Genomic DNA, 22,396 nt, shown 5'->3' on the forward strand with positions numbered 1-22,396 from the left:
CGTGTTCACCCCATACTAGATAGATTTGTATTGTAAGCGAGTAATATAGATAAATAGCACTGCCCCTGATGATAGACTAGGGCTTATTCTTACGGTATTCCTTCTTCCTTCCACCTTACGGCCAGGATCCAACATGGCTGACGATAATGGTCCCTCAGAAGAGGGTCAGCCAGCGGCAACGAGGTGATTAACAAACAACATTCGATCTGACGACATTGTCATAATCTAACCTTGGCGTCAGCAGCAAATCCTTCGAGTATCCACCAAAACTAAAGTCAGGCGAGTACCTGCCCGACGAGGACGAAGTTCGAGACGATACCGAGTTTCTCGCCCTCAAAGACGCCTTGTCCAAAGGCTTTGATCCCAACACAATCTGGTTAGAAGAAGATGTGCTCGAGATATTCGAAGTGCGTGACGATGAGTCGGCATCCAACGACAGGATGGATTGGAAGTGCTGGAACACACCTCTTCACCGCTCCCTGCGATCCTTCGACTTCGAGTCAGCTCGACTTCTTGTTCAGCACGGGGCTGATGTCAACTTGCTTAATTCTAACCGAACGACGGCTCTTCAGGAGGCTGTAGAACGCCAGAATGAGAAAGCGGTCAAGTTTCTCGTCGAGCATGGTGCAGATCTCAGTAAGGATGAGGCAGGAGACAATGTTCCGTGGCATATGGCACTGGCCTCGGGAAATATCAACATCTTTCGTCTGATGGTTGAAAGTGGTGCTGACTTGGCTGCTGCTTCACAGTTTGAGTGGTCAATCGTGGATCTCGCTATTCTTGCACAAGATCAAGTGGCTTTGGATATCCTCTTACTTCATGATCCGGAGTTGAAGCCATCCCCTTTACTCCCTGACAAGTCGAGAGATGGAGCAGAGGTCACGCCTATTGCAGCCAGAGACCTGCTTGCAGTTGCTACAAGCAGATGCTTCCTACCTTCAAGGGAGCTGTATGGGGTGTACAGCAACGTGGTGTCATCGATGAAGGATAATCCACAAGAGGGCGGGATAAACTTTGTCGACAGTGTGTATCACGCTTTATACGATGCCGCTGGTATCACAAGGCCGATCAAGCGAGAAACCCTGTGTGATCGGTGCTTGTCTTTCCAGTCTCACGTGTCAGGGTGGCGTTCCCACGCCAAAGAAGCCGTATCTAGCCCCCCATTTCAGATTCACGAGAGCCGCGACGCTCTCAACGAATGCGCTAAGAGCTGCCGGCTCTGTGGTCTTGCTGCAGATGCCCTGGAAAATGCTGAGAAAGAAGGTTCGCGAGAGATATCGGACGAAATGGAGAAGCTGGGCTTGTCCGAAGAAGCATCTGATGCGTCGCACATCTACTTCACGCTCTGCGACATGTGGATGGAGACTGTTATCCTTGTTTGGGACCCAAAGGCGGGGCCTGGGGGATCCCTAGGTGGTGATTCACTTTCCGAGAGGTTCATCTTTGACCATAATGAGACCCCCGGGGAAGATGCGACTACAGGTTCACCGCAAGCAATCAACGTTGCGCAAGAATGGCTTCACCAGTGTAGGAACGCGCCTGGGCATTCTCTATGCCAGCAGTCCTACCAAAGCGGGGACTCGAACAAAACTCTTCCGATCCGAGTGTTGAACTTGACAGAAGAAGGCTGCGATCCTTACCTGGTGGAAGGAAAAGCCATGGAAGGCCCATACTGCGCACTTTCATACTGCTGGGGTGACTTGGGTACTACCAACACCATCACTACAAAAGCAAACTTCTCGCAGTACCTGCAAGGCATTCCAATGGATACTCTGCCAACCTTTATTCAGGAAGCTATCCGAACGGCTAGATCTCTCGGGTTTCAATATCTATGGATCGACGCTCTGTGCATCATCCAGGATGATGATCAAGACTGGGATAGAGAGGCGTCCAAAATGAGCGACGTCTACTCCAACGCTGACTTGACAATCTCGAGCATCGTAGCAAAAGACTGCCACGACAACATGTTTCAACCTCGCATGCTGAGAGTCGCTCAGCCTGTGCCCCTGGACTATTGGCTTCCGAAATCTCAGCGGCCGGAGTGGAAAAAAGGAGTCGTCCACCAACAGGCTGTATTTCCTTTCTGGACGTTGTCAACTGAATCTGCTCCAAGAGGGTTCTCTCTGCCGGGAGGAATTACAGTGGATGGACCTATAAGCTCCCGTGGGTGGACTCTGCAGGAGCAGCTCCTGAGCACTCGAGTTCTCTACTTTGGACCCGGCTACCTCTACTGGGAATGCCTCTGCGCCATGAGCGTCGATGCAGATCCAGGCGCCTCCATCATGTCAAGGCTTGCAGGCAATTTCGCAGCCTTTGATGTGAACCAAAGAGCTCATCTGAAGTGCATCGTGAAAGGGATGCCTTCTCCAGCAACGGATGACGACCTACGAGATAGCCCCTATGCCGTCTGGCAGACCCTCCTCAAAGAGTTTACCTCAAGGAATCTATCCAAGTCTTCAGACCGCATTCCTGCAGTCCTCGCCCTTGCCAAATCTTTAGAGAAGACGGTGGAGGGCGAGTTTATAGGTGGACTTTGGAAGGGCACTAAACTGCTCGAGAGCCTCTGCTGGAAGGCCCAAGACAAGAGCATGCAAGAACCCAGAGTACCTTCATGGTCTTGGGCTTCTGTTGGGGTGCAGGTGGACTTTAACTACCTCAACCGTGAAGCGTTCCATGAGCTAGTCCCGATGGCAACCGTCGTATCGGTTGATGTTGAAGCAAACCAAGCACAGAGCCATGTCTCTGGATCAGTAACCCTCAGAGGCACCTTGCACTGGAAAAAGATTACACCATCCTCTGACGAAGAAGCAAAGAGACCGTTTGCTGCTATTGATGCCCTTGACTACAAGGCTGACATGGCCGACCACTGTTACGCCTTCGATCTGGTTGCTTTTGAAAAGGGGCCTTTATACGAATGTCATGGCCGGTCGATGTGGTCTGACATGGGAGGTCGGCCACCGAGCGTGATTCGTCTGCTACTGCAGCCTCTTGATCAAGACGGTGATTCCCGTATGTTTAGGAGGGTTGGGATATCCATGGATGATGGGGATGAACGGCAGACACTTGATGACTTGAGGGCACCTAGGAAGGATGAGGGATCGCTTACGGGGGCATGGGCTAATATTGAGCGCTCCGAGGCGGATCAATTGATTACTATAGTTTGATACTCCTGGCTATCAAGAAATATTTCAAGCAGCGGGGCTGATGTAAGGTGAAGGCCGTGGCATGCAGGGACTAGAGAATGCATGTATTAGATCGCCAAGTGAAATTTGATGTTGAGCTGAGATGAGACGTATTATCTGATTGATACAAATTCCCTAGCACTTATATCAATGGGACCTGCTGTGTTGAGCAGTGAATACCCCCGCCCAGCTTTGGAACCGTGTTGATATCAACCTGGACAACCTCGCGGTCCGGGAAACATTGCTTGAACAGCTCTAGGGCGTCATCATCTGCTTTCCCAACACCGAAGCGAGGAATGATGATGCCGCCATTTACCAAAAGATAGTTGGCGTAGGAAGCAACAGTTTCGAAAAAGTGCTCGCCGCGCAGCTCTTTAGGATGGGGTTCAGCAACTTCGATGATCTCGATCCGATTGCCAGAGGCGTCTGTTGCGCTTTCAAGTGTTTCCTTTGCCTCTTGGTATGCTTCCACGAGGACTTTATCAGCAGTCTCTGGCATGCGGCCCAATAACACTTTGCCAGGCGAGATGAACCTGGCCAACGCGTCGATGTGGTAGTCGGTCATCTCGTAACCCTTGATTCCACGAAGCCAGATTGTCTTGTCGATGCCAAGATACTCCTTGAACTGTGCCTCAATGTCACTCTTTGACAGACTAGGATTTCGATTCGGGTTGATAATGGCACTTTCGGTTGCGAGAAGCGTTCCTTGGCCATCAACCTCAAATCCTCCTCCTTCAGCACGGAAGCCAGCAGTGAAGGCGTTAACACCCATGTCATTCAAAATACCCGATGCAACTTCTTCATCCCCTTGGCTCTCAAGCTTGTCGCCCCAGTAGTTGAAGCTTAGACTGAGGCCCGCTCGGGAATCATCAGAGAGGTTCTTGACGATGATGGGTCCCGTGTCACGAACCCAGAGCTGGCTCGCCTCCAGGGGACGAACCGTGACATTTTCAGATACGGTGTCTCTGGCTTTCTCCACGTTTTGTGGCTTGGTATACATGGTGACAGGCTCGAAGCGAGCAATGGCATTTGAGATGGCCGAGATTTCTGAACGAGCGTCGCGTAGAATGGCTTCGTCCGGGATAGAGGCAAAGTCAGGCCACACGGTGATAGTCTGAGAATGTTTCGCCCATTCTGGCGGCATGTAGAACCTTGTCTTGGGAGGTTGGGCGTTGGAGGTTGTTGAAGATAATCGAGTCTCAGCAGGAGCCTTTGTTCTGAGCGGCGTGCATGATGCAATGCCGCCGCGCTTATAAACAAGGTTTTTAAGCATGGCTGAAGAGCAATGATTTATTAATTTTGATGTGATGGCTCTTTCAAGAAAGAGTTTCCAATATCAGAAAAGAACCTTGGAGTACTTTAAATGCCAAGAAAGAGTTCAAGTTTGTTGGAGGCGGTTGCTTCTCTTCGGGATGTGATTCTCGCCAAGACGAGGGGGGAGAAACAAGGCTTCGGAAGATGGTTTCATAGTCAGACATTTTAGAGTTTATATTGCATATGAGCTGGCTTCGTTATCTTACTATGTGGCTAGATGCAGTAGTAGGGTTGCCAATAATGCTAGTTCCGTCATCACGCAGTTTGTCCAACCCTGCCACGATAATCATAAGATGGGCGGGCAGAATGCACTCGGTCGTTCGGCCTGGTCAAAGTCCGGGATCCATTGGTGGCACTAGAGTCCGGGCGGGTTTACCATGTCTTACCTCGTTTCTGGTACGAGCCGCCACTCCATTTCCCTGTTCATTGGCTGATTCCCACTCCTCTCTGTGTTTGTAGAAGCAATGACTGCTATTGGAGTTGGATCAGCAGTTTCTATCAAATTGCGCTACGATCATAACTGGTAAATATGCCGCAATGTTATTGTTATCACCAATGACGATTCTGAAAGAGGCAATTGTGCCGCAATCGACTCAGCACATTGACTCAAGCCAGTGGGGCCGCTACACCCACCCTTGCAAGCATTGGCTTTGGAGCTCTTGATTCGCCATCTCGTAACAAGGGCTCTCATCGTCAGCTCAGAAATACACTCGTTGATATAAGTGAAGTTTATTGACTCGATACGGTAATCGATCATGAATGACACAAGGCAGAATCATACCATCTTAGGGTACCTACAACCTGAATTACTCTGGAAGAGATATCGACATTTTAACAATGAATACACTCGTCAACTGTTATTGTAGGGGAGTTGCAGTCTAGCTGAGAGGCTCCTGAGAGTGAATCAGCACAGAGGTGCAAGGTTCACTATTCTTGGCCAACTCTGCCCGAGTCCCTGAGCTTAATTCGGTAATTAACTATCTCCTAGCTCGAGAACTAAGTAGTTTACACGACCCCTCTCGCTTTGGTAAGAGTTGCAGCATATTCCCTCAGGTGTCGGTTCTTAACCACTGGCGGCGGCGGCGGCAGCACCACCACCAGCGCTGCTGGAACTGGATCTCTTTTCCTCCTCACGTTTCTGAAAGTCGTAGATGGATAGTAAAGTCGTGATGACAGCGTACTCAAACATTGGGCCTAGGTCCATGTTAATCTGTAGGGTGCCCACTGAACTGGGTCTTAGACTCATGGTGTGGCTTGTAAAGACCGCCATAATCTGGCCATTAGGGTCCTGAAGTTTGAAGTTGTTGTTGCTCAGCCGTGAGGCCGACATCCCATCCACGGCTACGCTGTTATCTTTCAACCACGTCATTGGAACCGGCTGCCCCATGTTCGGGAAGTTCAACGAGACAGTCCAGCCGTGCTTGTCCTTGCCGCGATACGACATCTCAGTCCATTGAACGTTGGCGGGATCGCCGATACCGATGCGGAACATCTTGCTATCGCTGTTGTAGTAGCGGCTCGCTTCCGGAAAGTAGCACGCTGCGACTGAAGCTCCTCCTGCAGTTAGAGCTAAGTCTGGATGCTTTTTGGGGTTCTTTGATATTTCGAGACTGTAGGCCGAGGGCCCGTCGGGTGCGTTGTCGGGCTTGCACTCATAACGGCTATGGAAAGAAGGCTTTGTGATTTTGAATCGAGCAGCACCATGCACTTGACCTTGCATTTGGCTTTGTGGTGGATGATGCATGGATTGACCTTGGGGAAAGCCATACATAGCGTGTCCTTGAGGGCCGGGTGGCGGGGCGTAGTTTTGTGGTTGTTGGTATGCCATAGCTATGGTGGATTTGGTATGGTGGGGATTCTTGCAATTGATGTTTGAACGTGAAGGAAGAGTGCAGGTCAAGAGGTGAGCTTAGCAGGAGAATAAGGCAGCATAATGACAGGATAGCTCAGAGAGATATGTCACAATGCTCTTAAATGCAGTCGAAGATCAACATGGCGGGACACAACGGAAATAGAGGGATCGACGCTATGAATTCATTTCGACTCAAAGCACTGCATGTTCGGCATGTCGCAACTTGGTTCTAGGGCGAGCTGCAGATTGTAATTCGGTCATGAGGTTGCACTGAATGCCGTCATGCCGGGCTTTTTGGACGAGCTGAAGACTGTAACATATCTGGCTAAAGAGCTAACCAAATAAGGTGTATCCCACCGCTTTATTTCGTGCGCTGTAAAAATTATTGGGGGAATAGCGAAGTGACATCAACGCGCGTCCTGTAACAACGAAACGCTAGAACGGTTCAAGACAAATCGCTTGGTTGCATGAAGTGCGGCTGAGTGGGCCATGCCCTACTTAAACTGAATCCGATCGGATTCACACTCCCTCTGGTAGATATTCTAGAGATGGAATATGAAAAAGATTTCACCTGCCTCGTACCGCATCAGCCTGACCCTAGGAAGATGGTTCCCCAACCTCAACGTGTTGAAGAGACCACCATCTTCTTCACATACAAGTGATTGAAGAAGAAAATACAACATTAAAGATGAAAGAGAAACTTCAATAGATCAATAAACCAATCTAGCCCCCCTTATACGTTCCCGTCCCAGACAATAGTGCCTGCCAGAGAACTCCTCATCACTGGCATCACTCCCGGCATCCTCGCCTTCAGTAGTCTCTTCAAGGCACTTGACAACCTTGCCTCTCACATCCTTGAGAATCTTTTGCCGTCTGCACGCATACTCCCATATATCCTCTCCCCGGTGTCTCTTCCATTCCCACTTCAGGGCCACTCTCACAGTACGTACGCCAGCCCAGCTCTCAACCTTGCCTGAGGATTCCGCCATCACGTCTGAGATCCTGCTCTGCTCTACATGCCGACCCACGAATAACCATTGCCGGACAGCAAAGTCTTGCTTGCCCACGCTGACCTCAAAATCATTTGGCTGGCAAAGGCCGTAGGGCACCGTTGCGCCATTGTTCACAAGACACTTGACCGCCTTGATATGGCCTCTTGAAATTGCAGCGGCCAACGGCGTGCCGTGGTCCTTGCATTGATGCTCAATCATGCCGACTCCAAGTGCGAGGAGGCTCTCGATCGCCTCGACTGAGCCCCAGCATGCTGCTCGGCACAATAGACTGTGGTCTCCTCTCTCTGCAATGTCGCAAAGTTGACGGAGCTCATGATTGCTCAGGAACGGCTGGACAAGGCGCAAATTCTTGGATATTGTCGCCAACCTGCGATCTGTAGCGAGGAACCAATCACTAGGCCAGTGACCCGTCTCCTGTGGCCGGAGGAAACGATGATCTCTATTCAATAGGAATCGTAGGTGGTACCCAGACTGTTTGGCCAAGATCCAATGTAGGGGGGCCACCCCATCGCTGTCTGGCAAGTACAAGCTAGCCCCTTGGTCAATGCAGCGGGAAAGGGTTTCCAGTGACGACCCTGGTCTCGTCGGGTCGGGTTCAAAAATGACCACGAAATGCATACCATTTTCTCCCAATATGTTCGTTCTCGTAATGTCTTTGCAATATGGTCTGAGAAGATCAACTAGTTCCCACTGGCTTTCCCGATACGCACACATGAGTGGCGTTTCATCCCACTCATCCAAAAGGTTTGGGTGAGCACCACAGTCGAGAAGATGTTTGGCAACTTGAAGGGAGCCGTGTCCAGCGGCAAGGTGAAGTGGCGTCTCGTTTCTATCGTTCGTCTCTTCAATGTTGGCGAGGCTGCTGACCAGAACGGCACAGGCATCGAGATTGTTTCTGGAGGCTGCAATATGAAGTGCAGTTTGCCGACTCTGAGCATCTTTTTGGTCGACGAAGGCGGAAAGCGTCTCGCTCTGTGAAGATTTACTTTCGACAACACAACTTGAGTTATTCCTAGGAAATGATTAGTTATCTTCTATTTAGCAGCTGTGTGGCAACGTACAGATTCAATCTGGAGCTACCGTACGTCTCGCGAAGCCAGTCCAACAGAGTCTTGAGCCCCTCAATATTGTCGTAGTCGATGGCAAGATGAAGAGGACTTCGAGCCATGTCAAGAAAATTGCCCCCTTCTTCCAAGAATTTGTTCAACAACTTGTGCAGGATACTGTTCAACCTCGGATGAGCGATGGCTGCTTCAAGAGCGGTCGAGTACCGGTCCTGATAGGGTTGAGGAAAGATTGTCGAGACTGTTGCACCAGCGTCCATCAACCATTGAACAACCTTGGGGTCTTGTTGGTGACAAATGGCCACAGCCAAAAGGGTCACAGGAACTTCGTCATATAGCTCAACGTCTACCGGGCATCCGAGGGCGAGGATTCTCTCACAAGCGGGAACATCGCTCCGTAGAATAGCATTGCGCATTGCATCTGCCAATATTTTCAACGCCGTTGGAGATTTGCTTGGAGAATTCGACTCTTGGAGTTCCTCGGAAGAATTCTGGAGGATCTCAATCATGGCAGCATTTCCTGTTGAGTATGCGTATACCAGTGGAACGCATCCTCGATTGCAGGCCTGATGCTTGGCGCCGAGACGAATCAAGGTTCGAACCGTCTCCAAATGCCCCCCTTTAGCTGCTAGGTGCAACGGAGTCTGGCCGTCGCAGTTTCTGGAATCGATGTTTCCCCCACGAGCCTTCAACCACTTTATGGTTGAGATTTCATTAAATCGAGCAGCGTAGTGCATAGGAGTCTCAAGATGACGGTCATGACACTCCAAATTCGACAGCAAGCCCTGATTGAGATAGAACTCTAAGCACCCTGTCTTGCCATTCATTGCTGCCAGATGGAGTGCGTTCCCACCAGAAAACCCTTCCTCGTCGCCGATACCTGCCCAGGTTCGGTCCCAGCAAGGAGACTCGTGATCAAAGGCGGCGATCTTCTTGAGTATTGAATGACTGCCATAGCGAGCCGCCTCTAAAGGTGCATCAAATGGATACGACCCGTGAGCCCATGGGTCAGCTCTAGATTCGAGAAGAATCTCGGCCGTGTTTAGGGCGCCATTGCACAGGTGATGTGCGAGGGGTGATCCTCGCTTGGGAGACAAGGGTGAGCATGGATCGACACCCGCCGACAACATTTGCCTCAGCTTCCAGTTGCATGCTCTTCCCCTCCCAGTCCATCCTGCGATAAAGTGGAGAGAACCACATCCATCGAACTTTTCGTTCCTTTCTGTCATCTTTTCTAGGGCGGCGTGTTCCAAGAGAATCGCGAAGCTCCTTTCGCCGACTGGGACGCCAGGAAAGCAGGCGAACTCGAACGGGGAGAGCACGTCGGCTCTTGAGTGGATATCAACACCCTTATCCACGAGCAACGATATCATCTTTTTGTCATCGTGCAGGATAGAGAAGGCTAACAGTTGAACCACCTCGGGCTCGCTGACTGCGATGTCCCAACGCTTTGCCTCTCTCGCAACGCCCAGCACCATTCTTGAGAAGTCGTGCCAGTGGGAATACTTTGATAGCTCGTGGCCTTCCAACGCCACCTTTTGATGTATGTTGGTGACATCCCCAATACCAACCCCCTTCGAGAACGATGCAAACGGACGCAGGGCTGAATGTCCTGTTGCTTCGTACTTGGCCATGATACCAAGCTCGATCAAGGTGAAAACGAAGTCTGTGAGCCAAGTCCAAGTTGACGAAAGATACTCCGGGCTAATCAGCGCACTCGTGGCCACCTCAAGGCCCACAAATGACCACAGACTGCTTGCTTCGTGGGGACATGACAGGGCATTGGCTGGTAGCATGGCTTCCAGGACCTTGCCTTCCAGCCTCGTGCTCTCCCCTGTAGCTCGGAGCAAGAACGACTCCAGCGGTGTCCTGTGATCCTCTTCTCTTCGCTGGCTCAGAGGAAATAAACACTTGAGTGGTGCAACGCACTCAACACTGGCTCTTGTGGAAAGATAGTGCAGCGGGCTCCCTGTGATGTCGTCCATGCCGTCCACCTCGATGCCGACATCTAGCAAATGCTTCACAATCTCAGAAGACCCTATTTTTGCTGCCGCTCGAAAAATAGACTCACCACTCTTCCAGAATTCTCGGGAGTTGCAATATCTGAGGAGAAATAGAACAGCGTCTTTTTGTCCCGCGTTCAAGGCGGAGCAGATTGGCGTCTCCTTCCTTGACGAGACCATTTGCAACGCCTCTTGTCTAACATCGAGTTGAATAAGAACTTCCAGTATTCTTATTTGGCCATAATGCGCAGCTGTATGCCAAATTGTCTCTTGAGTGTTGTCGGACGCAAGTGTAGAGGCGCCATGTCGCAACAACGCTCGGAGTGCGTCCTGATGACAGCACATGTGGACTGGACTTTTCCCGTCTGGAGCTGCAATGTTTGCATCAAAACCATGATCTATGAGTGTGTCGAGGGCATCCAGGGAGTTGCGATGTGCCGCCAAGTGGAGGGCGGTCGAATCTTGATAAATGACGTCCTCATCCAGAAACTCAGCAAGATCAAGCCGTTGAATATCAAATCTAGCAGATGTGACGAGTTCAGATCGATGACCTTTCAGGAACCGGCTTAGTTCAATGACATCATTGCTCTGGACCCATGAAAAAATGAAATCAAAAATCTCATCATCGCTGGCCTCGCTCATTGGCTGATATGTTGACACTGCACCGAGGGAGGCTATCTTCATTCTTGCTGCCCAGTGAAGCGTCTTGTTGTACAATAGTGCCTTTGACGTGGTTTTCGTATGTGTGTCTGGAGGGCCGAGAGCCTCGAGAAGCTTCAAAACTGCCTGCGAACTGATATTATTGTACTCCGTGGATAACATTTCCTCGTAGCGTTGTACAAAGCAGGCTAGGTCCTCCTCTTCAACATTGATACCAGTCTTGATGAGCTCCGCGGCAATCTCAAGCTCAGGCCCAAAGGAAGATGTAAGCGCGGAAAAGGACAAAGACGAAAAACTTCCTTCCCAGTGACCTGTGCAGAGCAATTGCGTCTTGGCCCCAGCTTCAAGCAGGACTTGGGCAGCCCGGAGTCGTCCTAGAGGTTGATCTATCCCGTAGTTTTGACCTAGAATCCGCACCAAACACGGCACAGAAAACTCTCCTCCAAATAAAAAAGCCCCAAGGCCAGCGATTGCGCCATGCAGTGGGGTGCCGAATTTGCCCTTGACATCCAAGTCTGCGCCTTGACTGAGTAGATGGCGACAAAGATCGGGAATCCCCAAGATAGCCGCCATGTGTAGAGGTGTGAAGTCTGGTCGAACAAGATCAGAGGGATGGAAAGGCATGCAGATGTCCCTGAAACTCGGTGTTGGACTCCACAAGCCATCAAGAGACATCATTTTGCGGACTACCAACACACAATGAACCACAAGTGTTGTAGCCCACGTGCAAAAGTTGGGGGTTTTTTGAACCTGAAAAAGGTCATGAATGCGCTCAAGACAGCAGCCTTCGCCGGCCTCGCGTACATAGGACAGCCAGTACGTCGCTGCATGCCTGTAGAAAGGATGCCTCAAGTCTCTTTCAGACATGGCTTCACTCATCTCGGTTGTTGTTTCTGGTAGCTGCTCTTCGTTCTTGAGGGTGAGGTAGCCGAGGCAGAGAGACGCGAGAAGCTGGCAAGCCTTTTGTCGAGAGACACCGTACGCACTGAGGGTGGCATGCCTGAGGCATTCGTCTTGGAGATATTCCTGCACAGAAAAGTGTGAAAACTCAATGCCAACTTCGCCGCCGTCCCCAGTGTGGTACAAACCCTTCCTTACTCGAATAAGGCTACCGCACAATCGGAGAATTTCCCCTCCATCTATGATATCCTCATGTACAAGTTCCTCATCACCATCTTGGAGAGAGATGGCCTCACATATTTGTCGGAGGTTGAGGAGTCCATGATGAGGGGAACTGATGAACAACAAGGTTTTCTGCACTAGCTGTTTGTTTTCTTCACCAGAGTTGTTGATCCTGGTCAAAATCTGCTCATAGGTAGCAAAGAGTGTGGGTGGTAGCTTGTCCAATGCCTTTCGCCGAGCCCTATCCGTAGGAAGTTCGCAGAGGTGGTCCAGCTGGCAAGCCACCCACCGAAACCTGAGCTCCCCTATTAGCGTTGAATACTTTAAAGAGGGTTGTGCTTGTTTTATGTACTTACATTCCTTTTGCCCCTTCAACTAGCCTCGTCATGATCACGTCCTTCAGGGCTAGATCGCGGAGTCTCAGCTTCTTCGACTCAATGCGTTGTTTCAGTTCTGATGCCACATAAAGTTGGATGTCTTCAGTGTGCGCTTCAATTTCGATATTTTGGAACTCGCCTCCCAAGATCTCTCGAATAGGAACCTCGTTCCTACTCAATAGAGCTATGTTGAGCCCTTCATCAATATGAGATGGGAGGAGGGCTGCAAGGGATTCCACAGTTTCTTCGACCCGCTTGCCGCATTCGTCCAATCCATCAACGATGATGTATACTCGATCAATCAAGGAACAAATTTTTCGGAGAACCTTGATCAATTTCTTCGCTGATGGCCCTGACTGAAGTTGACGATCAGATGTCAGTTCATGGTAATATTCCTCCAAGACCAAAAACGCCTTCTCATCCTGTCGAGCAAGCTGAGAGCAAAGCGAGGAGAGAATGGAGACGGGATCCTGAGTTTCCTCGTCTCTATAAATACAGAAGAAGTATGCCATGACCGAGCATGGATTGGCTACATTCCTCTGGAGACACTCGTCGATCATGGCAGCGGCGAGGACCGATTTGCCAGCGCCCGGGATGCCGCTACACCAGATTTTCGACCCGGGTGTGGTATACCATTCCTCAAACTCTAGTCCTTCGGTGAGCCAGAGACCTGTGAGACTGTGGCGTAGATTTCTGTTGGTGTCAAGCTCGGAGCGTGGGTTGGCCTTGGTGAAGAATTCAAGCACTTTTTGTCTTTTCTCGTCTAGGCGAATGCTGGTCTGAATATCATAGATCTTGTTGACAGTCTCTTGTATGTGGCTGATCCTGGAATTGGCATCTGATTGCCGGGAAAGGAGAAGCCTTAGATTGCTCAATGTGTCGGCTTCTAGCGCAAGCTTAATGGTCTGCTTGTGGCGTCGTACATCCCGAAGAATCTCTTTTGTGTCGGATGAAGAGAATGGCCATGCCAGACGACTTTGAAGTCTCTCGATGCGTGAAGTAGAGCCAAGGTTCGGTTGTGTGCTGACAAGACCTTGTTCTAGTCGCCTGAGGAGCTGTTGGCAGTCGTGCAAGTGGTGTGGTTTGAGGTTTGACTTCTGTTGGGTACTATCGGAAGACTGCGTCTCCTCCAACTCAAAGGCGACAAGCGACAGGTTGTGTAATATAATAGAAAGATTCTTGACTTCGTGGGAGATGTCTTCGGCTTCCTTTCGTGCGCCGTTGAGATACTTGGTGGAATGGCGAAACACGAGGTCGGCGACCGCCACCAAACCGGCAATGCTCGCTGAGATGGAAAGAGGATCCATGCCCGCGTTGGTATGTAAGGGAGACGGATCATGGGAAGGTGCTTAGAATTAGCAAAGACAGGGAAAAGCTTCGTGTCGTAGCCGAGTGAGAGAGACGAAGATATGATAGAATCCCTGGTGGTTAACGCGTGTTAATGTAGGTGCCCAGGGTGCACATGCACTGGAGTCCAACAGAGTCTACTGTCTGCCTGCCCGACAAGAATTGCTTAACTAAACAATCGGAGAACCCTATGGTAAATCTCCGTCCCAAATTACATTTCCAAGTTCAAATCTATGCATGACCATCTACTTGTTTACTGCGCCTTGCGCGCCTCAAGTCTTATGCATGCTGGCCTCACTTCCATTTGACTTCAAACCAATCAACCTGGCAAAAGAACCAGGGTAGCGCAACTGAGGCACACTTGGGGCAGCCATGTCGCTTAGAAAGTCATGCCAGATACAGCCTCGAATGGGCTTGCAGGATGGTGTACATGATAAGCAGCCACAGCCATGCGATGAAGACCGACGTTGGGGCGCGGGGGTGAAACACTGAAAATAGAAAACATCCATTGGGAGATGAACATGGCTCTACTCTACTATTTGACTTCTCTTAATTCATGCTTGTCTAGTCGCCTCCGTAGGCACTCCGCCAGGTCCAACTGATAGTTCCGTCTTTGAAAAAGAACCTTTACTCCCCACAAGAGCCGATGCAAGCTGCTGGATTGTTGTTCGGCCATACGAGGCTGTGGCTTGCTGAGTTGTCAGCGCAGCTGTAGACTCAGAAAATGCAGTATCAAGTGTCCACCTGACCTGTTTTGCGTTGCATCAATCTTTTCAGGGCGGTATTTCTTATGTCGCCCTGTAAATGCCGCGTGTATGCCCACCACTACGCTATGCACATAGCCCTGAGGCTTTCTTTCAAGGGTAACGAAGATCAGGCAATGAGTTCGCGCCTACTCTCACCAAGCCCCCTGGTCGAGGCAGAAAGCGCTGCCCTCATGGAGGAGCGAGCCATTTTGGACCGCGAGAACCCGTCCACTCTCTCAATAGATCCGAACAACTCCCCGGGAGAGCAGTCGCCACAGCCCAAACTCGGGTGTGTGGTCTTTATCCTGCTGTCACTACCCCTGCACTCTACAAACCCCGATCATCACTGATGACAAAGAGTCTGTTCACTTGCTGAAAAACCATGAATGCCACGACAATTGAAATTCCTGCAAAATGAGTTTGCTCTCTAGAGACTGATCAACCCGTCTAGAGCCCTGCCATGGACGCCCACCGCGGAGATCAGCACCATCAGAATAGATACGAGGTCCTGTTCATTCAAAATCATACTAGGTTTACTCTGGTGTTTATAAATATGCTATTAACCGTGAAAGAGATAGCTAGCAAAGTATTGCAAAGTTTCGTGGGCTACTCCTCAAGCTGAAACATTTCATCCAGCCTCGCGTTCGTCAAGGCTATCTCATCATGTCCAAATAGCCAAGGCTGGAACTCCCTACCGCTCAAACTATTGGGGTTTGCCTTGTCCAGCGCCTCGTCCATGTCTTCGTCTCGGGCGCTAGCCGCCATCGATGCAAACGCCAGATCCCGGGCTTCCTGTTCAAGCCCATCATGCAAGTGCCAGACACGGCTAGAGTCTCGAGTCGCCTGCTGCACCCGCTCGGCTCGCGGTTTGCGGATGGCTTCGTACGCACGCATGAGATCTGGGATATCAGACGGGCTTTTGGCGCGAGATAGACATTCCGCGAGGCATGCGCCATCCTCAATAGCCTGTGCTGCGCCTTGAGCCAGGAACGGCACCATGGCATGGGCAGCATCCCCTAGCAGCACGACTCTGCCGTTTTCACTGACCCAAGTAGTCAAGTTGGGCAAGTCGGCAATCTTCCAGTTAAGACAGCTCTGAACCTTGGACAAGACCTTTTGGATGATTGGATCAAAGTCTTTGTAGTGTTCGCGCATCTTCTCTAGGTTGCCGGGTTCGTTCCATCTGCCAGGCGTTGCGAGGCCACTAGGATGAGACAGGACAAGGTTGTACATAGCGCCCTGACGGATGGGATAGGCCATTATGTGATGATCAGGCCCAATCCAGCAGTTGGCGTTGATGTCCGTCATGAGGTGGGAAATATCCGGATCAGCAGACATGATCTCGGCAGGGACAGTTGCGCGATAGGAGCAGTTGGCCGCTGGGTTTGGCTCAACAATTCTCCCGAGAAGCGCCTCCCGCGTCTTGGAGCGGATGCCATCTGCTCCCACGACTAGGTCGGCCGTCAAAGTCTCCCCACTTGCCAGCTTCACGCTTGGGTCATCAACGTTGACCGACTCGACGTAGCAACCAAGGCGGATATCGACACCCAACTCTTTTGCGGCGTCAAAAAGAAGCCCCTGAAAATCAGCTCTATGGATGAGCCAGTAAGGAGATCCGTACTTTTCCGAGAGATGAGGGTGCAATGGTGTCGTTCCCAATAGCCGCCCCGTCGCGTATCTTTTGAAGGCAAAGTGTTGGGGCCACACGACCTTCCCCAGGAACTTGTCCTTGAGGCCATAGCTGCACAATATCCGGCTTGAGTTGGGAGGGATCTGGATACCAGCACCAACCTAAGGCACGGGAGAGTTAGCTTCAAGCCCGGGTCCCAGGAGCGAGGAGCCGCGTGTGTTCTCACCTCGGATAATGCCGGAGCTACTTCAAGCACCGTAACCTGGTGGCCCTTTTTCTGGAGAGCAATTGCGGCCCCAAGACCTCCAAGACCTCCACCATTGATGATGACTTTCATGTTGCAAACTGTGGTGTTTTTTCCACTGCCAAGTTGCGGGTGTGTTGAAGTTTATCAGTGTGCCAGAAGGGCCTAGAATGGTCAAGTCGCGGAGCCTCTTATCTGTGACAAGCAGACATCAGAGCGGGTATAGATTCGGCAGGTTGCTCACATGGAAGAGCTACAGCCAGCTATGGCGTTTGATCAAGCCTCTTGCCCAATGCCCCGGATGCTCAGCCGCAACCTGTCATTGACGGAATCTTTGCCGCCAGTCCACCATAGACGGAAGCAATTGGTTCCGAACGCAATCCCCGGCGTTCCGAAAATGGCCTCTGAGTCCGTGATTCCCGAGCCATATCCCCGGGGTTTGTTGATGGGTTCCGAGATTATTGCTCTACTGTACTGGCCTGTCCTGCCCTTGAGTCCTGGCTGCTACACCATCTCAAATTCTACGGCTTGGGAGCTGATACGTCATGCTCAATCTTTCCCAGTACACTCTCCTCCTATCTGCGATTCATTCCTTGATTGGTGGCTTTGATTAAAAGTGCTATAGCTAGGTAGGAAAACTATTTAGCAATGTAATATCGTCTAACCCCAGATACACGCCAGCAATATACCCAAAATGCGGATCGAATACGTCTTGTATGATTATTGCCTCTAAGTAACCTGCTTTTCTCTGCGGATGTTCGAAATGAAACATGTTCTTGTCGTTCTAAGCTATCTCTTGGCTCTGTTGACTCATAAGTTTGGTGTTTGGAATTGGTACCGGGTCACTCGGGGGCTTCGCCACTGTGCCGCTGTGTAGTTGATTGTGATGCAACTTATTCTCAGCTGTAGCCATAGGCGACGGTTCTAACCAAAATATCCTGTAGCAAATGACTGGCTTGCGAGGCAGAGAAAGTAGACGGAATACTGATAGATGGAGGCTGGACGGCAGAGCTACCCCACAAAGTGTCGAGCAGGCGGATCTACATCCGCTGAGCGGGACCTTCGAATGTAATCCACCCCCGCAAATTGGTTCTCGTGGCGTCTACGTTAGCGGATGATGGTTGAGCACCCTCGATCCTGATGCGGGGAAATCTCTCCCCAGAGAAAGACAGAATAGCCAAAGGAGGTCAGGTTCTCCGGTTTGATGGGAGGAACAAGTCTAAGAACGGAGTGTATAAAGCTAGGCTGTGCTCCACGACTTCAGAGAGCCTATCATCCAGCTTCACGACCTGCTATTCTTCCTCTTCTCACCGACTCAATCTCACCTCGTCTCAACCCAAGACACACCCAGCCCCCCTTGCATCATGCATGCCGTCAAAGAATTCTCGTATGAGCCCCTTGCCGATGGCATGCTCTTCGGCGAAGCCCCCCGATTCCACAATGGCCTCTTGTACGTCAGCGATATGATTGGCCGCACCATTTACACCATCGACCCAAAGTCTGGGGAGAAAACCGTCTTGGCCAAGGTCGACCAGCAGCCCAACGGCATGTTTTTTCATCCGGACGGGTCGCTCATCTATTCATCAATGTTTGACGCTAAGCTCTATCAACTAAAGGACGGAAAGACGACGCTCTACACCGATCTGTCTGATATCATGACGGGGTATTGCGGCGACATGTATATCGACAGTGTTGGGAGGGTCTACCTGGATGATACAGGGGCTAGAGTCCTCCACGGAGAAGACCCCTCACCTGGCCGCCTCATCATGGTAGATACCGACCGTACTCCTAAGGTTGCCGCGGAGAACCTGGTATTTCCTAACGCGTTGGTAATCACCGACGATGGGAAATCATTGTTCGTGGCCGAGACGTTTGGGCAGGGGCTATTGAAGTTTGACGTCGGGCCTGGAGGCGAGCTGTCCAACAGGCAACTCTTCTGGTCTCCTTCTTCACTCCCAGATTTTGCCGAGAAAGAGGCCGCGGGGAAGATGGTCAAGATCGACGGCGGATGCCTGGATGCCGAGGGCAATATCTGGCTCTCCCTACTAGGCTACGACCAGTTCATTCGCCTCGACCAGGAGGGCAACATCAACGCTCGAGTTCGAGTGAGTGGACATGCTACAGCATGTTATCTGGGAGGTGACGATGGAAAGACATTGTATCTAGTGGTCAACCAGGTCCCGGATGGAGAGAGCATCTTTACCGCCATGGTTGCTAAGAAGACGACTTGTGCGGTTGGCTCGGCGAGGGTAGATATTGGCGGTCGATATCGAGAGTGAATGTTAAACAGTGATATATACTACTCAACTACCCGATTTGAGGTTCTATTACCGTGAGATTAGTTCACTAAGATATCGCTGTGAGCCGGAAAAAGTGCCGCTTGTCTATTCTTCTTTTCCTTCCTCTGCTTCTATGCTATCCTCTCCTTGGGGTTGAGAATGTTCGCCAAGAATCAGTATGGCCTTTCCGAGATACACCAATGTTGTAGCTAAGCAGCACCCTGACACGTGTATTCAAATGGCCGGAGGGAGAAGTACTATTTGATAGAAAGCAGCCCAATCCCATATGCTCTTGTCCTTGCACAAAAAGCCTATTGTTGGAAAATCCGCATCGCATCTCATATCTAATAGCGGCCACCTAAATTTTCATCCGTCACAGTAATAGTCTTGAGCTGAGTAAACTCCGAGATTCCTATCTATGGTTAGCCAGAAGCTCAAGTTGTAATAAGAATTACTACTTACCCCAAGGGACTCCAAAGCGCCCCCAGCCACTTTCCTTCGTCCCACCATGTGGTAGATGTGCCTCGTCGTGGACCGTCATGGAGTTGATGTGAACCGCCCCCGTGTCAAGACGCCGAGCTACTTCGATGCCTCTAATGACGCTGGAAGTAAAGATGCTAGACGATAGTCCGTAGTCGGAGTCATTCGCCAGATCGATGGCCTCTTCGAGCGTCTTGAACGGTACCAGAGTCACCACAGGCGCAAATGTTTCCTGGCGCCAGATGGGCATATCCTGCGCGACCCCAGTGAGCACCCGCGGACTCATATGAGAGTTTTTCGTCTCGATGCCCTTCCCAATGAGGAGCTTGGCGCCTCTCTTGATTGAGTCTTCCACAAGCACTCTTACCTTAGCAACGTGCTCGGCGGAAGCCCCAGGCTGGACTTGTATCTTTCGTGCAGCCACAGCGAGTTTCTCTGAGAATTGCTCGATGACTGAAGCGTGGACGATGATCCTCTCAGTTGACATGCAGATCTGGCCATGCTATAGATTGATCTGTCAGCTTGTAGCAGGCAAGTCAACGTTCTATTCTAAACTTACGTGGGCGAATGCTCCTACGGCTGCAGCCTCAGCAGCCTTAGTCAGATCTGCATCTTCAAGCACAATCTGCGGCGACTTCCCCCCCAGCTCCAACAGTACAGGCTTGCAATTCTGTGCCGCCTTGGCAGCAATGATCTTGCCCACGGCGGCGCTCCCTGTAAAGTTGACCTTTCTCACGCTCTTGTCACTGATGAGAGCGTTAAGAACCCCTGGTGCATCTTCCCTCCTATGCTGTACGATGTTGAGGACACCAGGAGGAAAGCCGGCGTCTCGAAACAGAATTCCTATGTAGTTATGGACTAGGGGCGTCACCTCGGAAGCCTTGAGAATGGCGGTGTTGCCACAGGCGATTGGGGTTGCCACCGCCCTGATGCCGAGATAGAGGGATGCATTCCAAGGCGCGATGCCTAGCTGGACACCCAAAGGCTCTTTTATGATCATGGCATAAGAGTTCGGCTGCTTGCTGGGGAGGAGAGTTCCGGTCTCAGAGTCTTGCACGTGGAAGGCTAATTCCTGAAGGAGGTCGATGGAGCTCTGAATGTTGATCTGCTGGATGACAAAGTCATCGATGGGGATTTCCACCTGCCCAGTCAGATTCCATCATTGTCAAGTTTCTAAATAATACTTCTTTTGCTTACTCTGAGTATCCTTTCTATCTCGCGTCTTCGTTCCTCGAGAAGCTTGGCTGCCTTGAGCAATAGGTCTCGACGCTGCCATATCGTAGTACGACTCCATTGGGCGAACGCTCTATATGAGCTCTCGACGACGCGATCCACGTGTTCTGGTAAAGTTGCCGAGGCAGAAATGGATTTTCCAGTCGCGCTGTTGGTGACTAGAAACTCGACGTTTGTGTGGACGGGCTCGTTATCGATCCATAGAGGTACTTTGTTGTCGTTGGGTGAATTCATGGTGAAGGCTGGTGCGTCAGGTTAGACTGGACTGCATATCGGGTTGAACCGAAGCGTTTTATCGTACTTGATCGGTTTCTTTAAATATTTGTCTATCGCGAAAAAGTACACCGGGCTTCTATGAATGGTATGCCCCAGGTATGATTCCAGCGTACCTAATAGAACTTCTGCTGGGTTTAGTTTTACCATTAGAAATTGCGAGTAACAGCTGTGATGACAGAGGCGGTAGATGATCCATCGCATCCGCCGAAAAGGCGGAGGTCAGTGATGGCGGCGTTCTAGAGGCGGGAGTAGATCCGCCCGGTGTTCGGCAGCATAGCCGCTTCTGTTCATCTCGGCTCGAGACTACCTTGATGCATTTATTAGCCATGTTCAAGTCTTCCTGTACCCGTTGATCATACGTAAAATCCCTGTACCCTGATATTTGTATTCATCACCATGCTAGGCGACTTCCCCTTGGACGGTAAGATTGTGGTCATCACAGGCGGCGCCTCAGGTAAGTTCCTCACTTAGCGACTACTCATAAGTAAAATCCAAGGGTTGAAGAATCATTCTCACGCCGTGGGTAGGCATCGGTCTCGCTTTTGCCAAGTTGGCCTTGACAAGCGGCGCCAGCGTCATCATCGCCGACCTTGCCCTGTCACCGGCAGCCGAACCCCTCGTGCGCAACGACCCCAACGTCCGCTTCATTAAGTGCGACGTTCAAGAATGGGATAATCTTGAAGCTTTGATTCCCTTCTCCGAGAAGGAGTTTGGGGATGTCCCAGACGTTTATGCTGCCAACGCTGGCGTTGGAGAACCTGTAAGTGACACCCTCTTTGAGTCTTACCCATAATCTGACTCTCCAAGGAATGGTCTAGTTTCTGGGGCGATCGTGAGGCAAAGAGATACGCCGAACTCGACATCAACCTCGCTCATCCTATTAAACTTAGCCGCATTGCAATCCGGGCATGCCTCGGAAAGAACAAGAAAGGTGTCGTCATCATCACGTCGTCCATCGCGGGAGTCAATGGCCATTTTGCGACGGCTCTCTACGTTGCAAGCAAGCATGGAACAGTTGGGCTCATCAAGAGTCTGGCCAAAGCCGAGACCGAAGCTCAGGTCAAGGTTGTCGGAATTTGCCCCGGGTAAGTCTTCTATGAAGAAAGAAATTGCAAGCTTGTCTGAACTGTGACTCTTAGACTTGTAGAGACACCGCTTCTGGAGGGCATCATGGAGAGCCAAAACGGGGATGATACCGGCACTGTCCTGATAAAGCCGAGTGAGATTGCAGAGAGGATGAAGGACCTGGTTGAAAAGGGGACATATCGTGGGGGAATAGCTTTGGCAGTGGCCAGACCAGGAGACGCGACCATTGTAGCTGATGGGTCGACTAGCTTGCTCGAGGAATTGCTTCCTTCTGATCTGGAGGTGATGAGAAAGATTATTGCGACCGAGAGGCGAAATAGGGAGTAACCCACTGTGTTGAACGCAATAAACCACTATGCCAACGGCAAAAGTGAAAGATACCTTTCAACAGGTACCGTGGAAAACCGGACCTTATTGCTGCACGACACACTGTCAGTTATACTGTAGTAAACACCCTACCATCCATGAACCAGTCGTGCGTACACGGA

At 50.8% G+C, this 22,396-nt stretch overlaps 7 protein-coding genes across 7 annotated transcripts; 2 read left to right on the forward strand and 5 right to left on the reverse strand.

The window, feature by feature from the left end:
* Positions 1 to 3,244: 3,244 nt before the first annotated feature.
* NECHADRAFT_99457 (uncharacterized protein) lies at positions 3,245 to 5,167 on the reverse strand (the record flags this gene model as incomplete). The annotated part of the gene is made up of 4 exons (XM_003044043.1): positions 3,245 to 4,457; positions 4,703 to 4,709; positions 4,883 to 4,967; positions 5,130 to 5,167. The coding sequence occupies 4 exons, from the start codon at positions 5,165 to 5,167 to the stop codon at positions 3,325 to 3,327; spliced, it is 1,263 nt and encodes a 420-aa protein (XP_003044089.1). The 3' UTR covers positions 3,245 to 3,324.
* Positions 5,168 to 5,559: 392 nt separating this feature from the next.
* NECHADRAFT_77072 (uncharacterized protein) lies at positions 5,560 to 6,324 on the reverse strand (the record flags this gene model as incomplete). The annotated part of the gene is made up of 1 exon (XM_003044044.1): positions 5,560 to 6,324. The coding sequence occupies one exon, from the start codon at positions 6,322 to 6,324 to the stop codon at positions 5,560 to 5,562; it is 765 nt and encodes a 254-aa protein (XP_003044090.1).
* A 734-nt stretch (positions 6,325 to 7,058) lies between these two features.
* Positions 7,059 to 13,894, reverse strand: NECHADRAFT_77073 (uncharacterized protein; the record flags this gene model as incomplete). Its single annotated transcript, XM_003044045.1, has 3 exons — positions 7,059 to 8,373; positions 8,423 to 12,505; positions 12,567 to 13,894. 3 exons carry the CDS (start codon positions 13,892 to 13,894, stop codon positions 7,059 to 7,061), a joined length of 6,726 nt encoding a protein of 2,241 aa, XP_003044091.1.
* Positions 13,895 to 15,286: 1,392 nt separating this feature from the next.
* NECHADRAFT_91482 (uncharacterized protein) lies at positions 15,287 to 16,647 on the reverse strand (the record flags this gene model as incomplete). The annotated part of the gene is made up of 3 exons (XM_003044046.1): positions 15,287 to 15,383; positions 15,456 to 16,471; positions 16,537 to 16,647. The coding sequence occupies 3 exons, from the start codon at positions 16,645 to 16,647 to the stop codon at positions 15,287 to 15,289; spliced, it is 1,224 nt and encodes a 407-aa protein (XP_003044092.1).
* Positions 16,648 to 17,918: 1,271 nt separating this feature from the next.
* Positions 17,919 to 18,833, forward strand: NECHADRAFT_77075 (uncharacterized protein; the record flags this gene model as incomplete). Its single annotated transcript, XM_003043941.1, has 1 exon — positions 17,919 to 18,833. The coding sequence occupies one exon, from the start codon at positions 17,919 to 17,921 to the stop codon at positions 18,831 to 18,833; it is 915 nt and encodes a 304-aa protein (XP_003043987.1).
* Positions 18,834 to 19,177: 344 nt separating this feature from the next.
* Positions 19,178 to 20,780, reverse strand: NECHADRAFT_91483 (uncharacterized protein; the record flags this gene model as incomplete). Its single annotated transcript, XM_003044047.1, has 4 exons — positions 19,178 to 19,245; positions 19,296 to 19,815; positions 19,873 to 20,454; positions 20,511 to 20,780. 4 exons carry the CDS (start codon positions 20,778 to 20,780, stop codon positions 19,178 to 19,180), a joined length of 1,440 nt encoding a protein of 479 aa, XP_003044093.1.
* A 438-nt stretch (positions 20,781 to 21,218) lies between these two features.
* Positions 21,219 to 22,235, forward strand: NECHADRAFT_77077 (uncharacterized protein; the record flags this gene model as incomplete). The annotated part of the gene is made up of 4 exons (XM_003043942.1): positions 21,219 to 21,276; positions 21,350 to 21,582; positions 21,630 to 21,907; positions 21,962 to 22,235. 4 exons carry the CDS (start codon positions 21,219 to 21,221, stop codon positions 22,233 to 22,235), a joined length of 843 nt encoding a protein of 280 aa, XP_003043988.1.
* Between the last annotated feature and the right edge of the window lie 161 nt (positions 22,236 to 22,396).

This window comes from Fusarium vanettenii, assembly GCF_000151355.1.
Source record: "Fusarium vanettenii 77-13-4 chromosome 2 genomic scaffold NECHAsca_26_chr2_2_0, whole genome shotgun sequence".
NCBI classification, from domain to species: domain Eukaryota; kingdom Fungi; phylum Ascomycota; class Sordariomycetes; order Hypocreales; family Nectriaceae; genus Fusarium; species Fusarium vanettenii.